We start from the raw sequence: 4,749 nt of genomic DNA, 5'->3' as shown, positions 1-4,749 counted from the left end.
TAGGGGCAGGCGCTGGACGACATGGCCGAGTTGAGCGAGGAGCCGCTGAGGTTGTTGATGTTGTTGAGGCCGGAGCCGGCCATGGGCGGCACGGCGGAGTGCGCCATGCCCGACGGCATGTTCATGGAGGAGATGGTGCTGGGCGCCGGGAACATGGACTGCGAGGACAGCGGGCTCATGGAGTTGAAGAAGGTGAAGCTCTTGGTGGAGAGCGGCGCGGGCGTGAGGCTCTTGGCGGCCCAGTTGTTGTAGGGGTAGCCGGCGTACACGTCCTCGTAGGGCTGCATGAGCCCGCTGAACTGCGGCACGTAGCCTGCCCTGCCTCTGTGTGTGCGCGCGCGTCTACCTCTGCCGGAGTGTGTGCATCTAAATGTGCCCTGCCTCTGTGTGTGTGCGCGCGTCTACCTCTGCCGGAGTGTGTGCATCTAAGTGTGCCCTGCCTCTGTGTGTGCGCGCGCGTCTACCTCTGCCGGAGTGTGTGCATCTAAATGTGCCCTGCCTCTGTGTGTGTGCGCGCGTCTACCTCTGCCGGAGTGTGTGCATCTAAGTGTGCCCTGCCTCTGTGTGTGCGCGCGCGTCTACCTCTGCCGGAGTGTGTGCATCTAAATGTGCCCTGCCTCTGTGTGTGTGCGCGCGTCTACCTCTGCCGGAGTGTGTGCATCTAAGTGTGCCCTGCCTCTGTGTGTGCGCGCGCGTCTACCTCTGCCGGAGTGTGTGCATCTAAATGTGCCCTGCCTCTGTGTGTGTGTGTGTGTGTGCGCGTCTATCTCTGCCTCTCCCCGAGTGTGCGGATCTGTGCGTCTGTCTCTGCCTGCGTGTTGATCTCCGTATGGGTCTAGCTCTGCCTCTGTCTGCCTGTGTAGCTGCGCGTCTCTCCCTGCTCCTGCGTGTCTGTCCGCCTGGCTGTGCACGCACATGTGTCGAGCACGGTGAGTCTGCCGCTCTCCGCCTGAGTGTGTAGGTCCGTGGGTGTCTGCGCCTCTCAGCCCCGCATGTTACTGCTCTTATTTACAGAGAGGATGGGCTGGCCCCGCTCCAGCGCGCTGCCCTGCCCTGCCCGGCTCTGATGCGGGCTGGCCCGGCCGCGTTTCCGAGCTCTAATGCCCCTAATAAAACTCCCCTGTTACAGATCATAAACCAGGGGGTTGGATCAGGCTGCTTCGCCCAGGGAAGAAGCACCCGCCCGCGTGGTGGCCTGCAGGGTCTGAGAGCGGGCCCCGGGGGCTGGCCTAGGTCCCGGGGAAGTCGGGGGTCCCCGTCCCGGATCCCGGTACCCGGGCAGCAGGACCCGGCGCCCGCTCTGGGCCCGGGCAGTGAGAGGGGGCAAGGCAGCAGCACAGGCCTTTGCTTTTCCGGGTTAAAGAAGGATCGCTCCCTTCCCTGCGGGGCTTCGAGCAGCCGGGACCCCCCTCCCCAAGGGCCCCGCGCCCCGAGCGAGGGGGCTGCAGCAGGGGCTGCGGGCGAGGGGAGCCCGGGGCGGGGAGAGGAGAAGCAGCCAGGCCAGGGTGGAAACCTGGAGGGGAAAAGGATCGCGGAGGCTGCTTGGAAAAATAATCAGCATCTCGCACAGAGACCTGGGCCAGGCTCAGCTTGGGCCCTCGGAAGGGGCTTCCAGACAGGGGTTTCCTGAAAACAAGGGCGATCGGGTGAACTGTGCCTGCCAGAGCAGCCCCCCACCCCGCGGCAGATCTGCGGTCCGGGAACACGCGAGCCAAGCCCCCTCCCTCCCCCTCGCGCAGAGCTGCCCAGTGCTTCATTTGCTCCCTGCTATCCCGGGGCAGCAACAGTGCTGGCCGGGGAGCGATCCTGCCCCTGCTTTCTAACGCCAGCTCGATGGGCGGATTGGCTGGGCGCTGCGCCAGACACGGGGTTGTGGGGGACTTTTTATTTCTCCGGGCGCGATCCCTTGCTGCCGAGCTGGGAGCCGCAAGCGCAGCCACCTGGGCTGAGCCGCCTCCGGGTGCTGCCCTGGCTCTGTCCCGCGCTAGCAGGGAGCCCGGCCGGCCGAGCCCGGCGCCTGATCCGGCTGATTGGCTTTGTTTAACGACGACCCCGCTGCCCAGGCGCTGGGCGCAGGGCCGGCGGGGCGAGGGGCTCTACCCCGCGCGGGCGGGAGAGAACACACCGCACCCAGCAGCGCCGCTGCAGAAATAACCCGGGGTAACATGCATCTCGCTATCCTATATAAAAATATCCAAGGGGGCTCCTAAGGGCCGAGGCTCCCGCACCTCTCCCCGCAGGGCTGAGCCCTTTGGCGGGGGCTCCACGGCCACAGGGACAAGAGCAAGGGAAACGTAACCCGCCACCAGCGCGCTCCGCGGGGAGCTGCCCACAGGGAGGCTGGGTTGGATTTCTCCCCTCACTTTCCGCCCGTCGCAGGGCTGTTTAGGAGGCCTTTTAACAAAGCATCTGCCCATTTCAGTCTTAGGAACCGGCGCCCGGCCAGGATCAGGCACCCCCCGCCGCCGCCGGAGTGACTCCGAATCCACGCCGCGCTGCTTACCCGGACCCGCGGCTCCGTGAGGTTGGTCCACACGGCGATCTCCTCCCGCATGCTCATGTCCGGGTAGCGGTTCCGCTGGAAAGTGGCTTCCAGCTCCTGCAGCTGCTGGCTGGTGAAATGCGTCCTTTGCCTCCGCTGCTTCTTTTTCTTCGCGGGGTCCTCGGCGGTGCCGTCCTCGCTCTTCTGCTCGCCGCTGCGCTCCTTGTCTGGCGGGGGCGGGAGAAGGAAAGAAAGAAAAAAAACCCTTCTAAATATACTGGGACACACGGGGATCCCGCGGGCCTCCCTGCTCCAAGCACCGGGCAGAAAACCCCTGCTCCTATGGGGGATCTTTGCTTTCCCCGCAGCGCTGCAAAACCCGGCTCGAGCCCGGCTGGCCCGGCCCAGCACAACCGGCTCCTGCGATTTCCCTTAAAGCGGAGCAGAGACAAGGTTTGCCGGCCCCGTGCGGGCTCTGCTCCGCAGCAGCCCGGCTCCTTCCCCGGCACAGGCCGGGCGGCTCGCAAACTGACACGCCGCTGAGCCGCGCGGAGAACACTTCCATTGTCAAAAAAATCAGACAGTTTTAAGGGGAAAGCATGTAGGAAACAACCCCCGCTCCAGCCCTTTCTTTGCTTGGAGGGTATTTTCTTTTTTGACGTCCCTCAATCTAAAGCGAAATGGTTGTTCGATTGTCGTTGTTGTCCTTGGCCATCTTCCCACCTTGTTAACCTTTTAAAATGTCAGGAGTGTAAAATAAAACATTCCCTAATTGAAAAGGCGAGTTTCTTTTTGCCGTTCTTTTTTTTTTTTTTTTTTTTTTTTTTTTTTGTGGTTGGAATTTATTTAACGCGAGATCGAGAAACACGGGAGGTTTCGGCGAGCAGCAAAGAAAAGAAGGGCGGGGGGGAATGCTGTGAGCTGCAGATCTAAAGTTTCCCCGTGTGCGACCTGGGCTGCACGAAGAGCTTCCACTGGGCAGCGCTCGGCGTGACTGGGGAATTAAAAAACAAAACAAAACAAAATAAAATCTGCCTCAGTCAGGGACTCAGCCGCGGAGGAGCGGGGGAGAATTTATTTTTTATTTAATCTTCAACTAATTTCATTTTTTGAGCAGATTTTTGGCGTTGCACACGGGCAGCTCGGGATTCTGCAAACGAATTCTGACTAAAAACAGAGAATCGGGGGATTAAAAAATATTTTCCGGGGGGAGTTTATATATTATAGTTTTAATAAAATATGCATTCACTTATATCTATTTATGAATGTATATTTTATATCGATATATATTCAAGTTTCTATATATTTTACTATGTGTATATAGGGAAAATCTATGTGCGCCTAAAGAAAATACATACAATTCTTTCTATATAATGTGCATGTATATATTATATACACACACTAATATATATATATATATATATATATATATATATATGCACACATTATATACACACACACATATATAAATAAATACATATATAATAAATAAATATATGTGTGCATATATATATCTCTATCTATAAAATGTGTATATACACACACACACACACATGTGTATACACATACATACACACACTATCTATCTACAAAGTGTGTGTGTGTGTGTATATATGTATGTATGTATACACATACATACACACACCATTCGTACACACACACTTTTATAGATATACACACACATATTTATGTATATATACACAAACGCATGATATATATTTGCAAACACGTTTTATATACACACACGTGTGTGTATAAAAGAATACATACGTGTATGTTTCTATGTTATATATATATATATATATATAGATAGATAGATAGATAGATAGATTTGCACACATTATATACACACACACACACAAATATGTGCGTGCATATATCTATGATAATACACGCAATTCTATGAAATGCGCATGTGTATATATTTATATAATACACACATTATATATAGACACACAATATAGATAGGAGAATTTATACAATTATTTCCATATAATGTGCGTGTGTGTGTGTGTATATATATCTATATAAATATAGATATATATACACACACCGACATAGACACACGTTATAAACACAGATATCGACACACGTTATAAACACACAGGCATATATGCGCGTGTGTGTGTATTGTGCACACACATACACACGTGTATGGATATATATTATATATGTATAGGTATACTGTATATACATATACACTGAATTTCTGCGCCGGGCCCCATGCACACACACCCGCCCGTGAGCACCACCACAGCCGAGGTGCG

At 54.2% G+C, this 4,749-nt stretch overlaps 1 protein-coding gene across 1 annotated transcript in view; it reads right to left on the bottom strand.

Moving 5' to 3' along the window:
• The window catches only part of PITX1 (paired like homeodomain 1), a 15,608-nt gene that overhangs the window by 3,212 nt on the left and 7,647 nt on the right, over positions 1-4,749 (bottom strand). Inside the window, 2 exon segments of the mRNA XM_025196016.1 lie at positions 8-346; positions 2,479-2,709. Coding sequence (XP_025051801.1) covers positions 8-346; positions 2,479-2,709 — 570 coding nt within the window.

Source organism: Alligator sinensis, unplaced genomic scaffold (genome assembly GCF_000455745.1).
Source record: "Alligator sinensis unplaced genomic scaffold, ASM45574v1 scaffold111_1, whole genome shotgun sequence".
Classification (NCBI taxonomy): Eukaryota; Metazoa; Chordata; order Crocodylia; family Alligatoridae; genus Alligator; species Alligator sinensis.
Note: the sequence above shows the minus strand (reverse complement) of the source record. Positions and strands in the feature narration are given on the sequence as shown.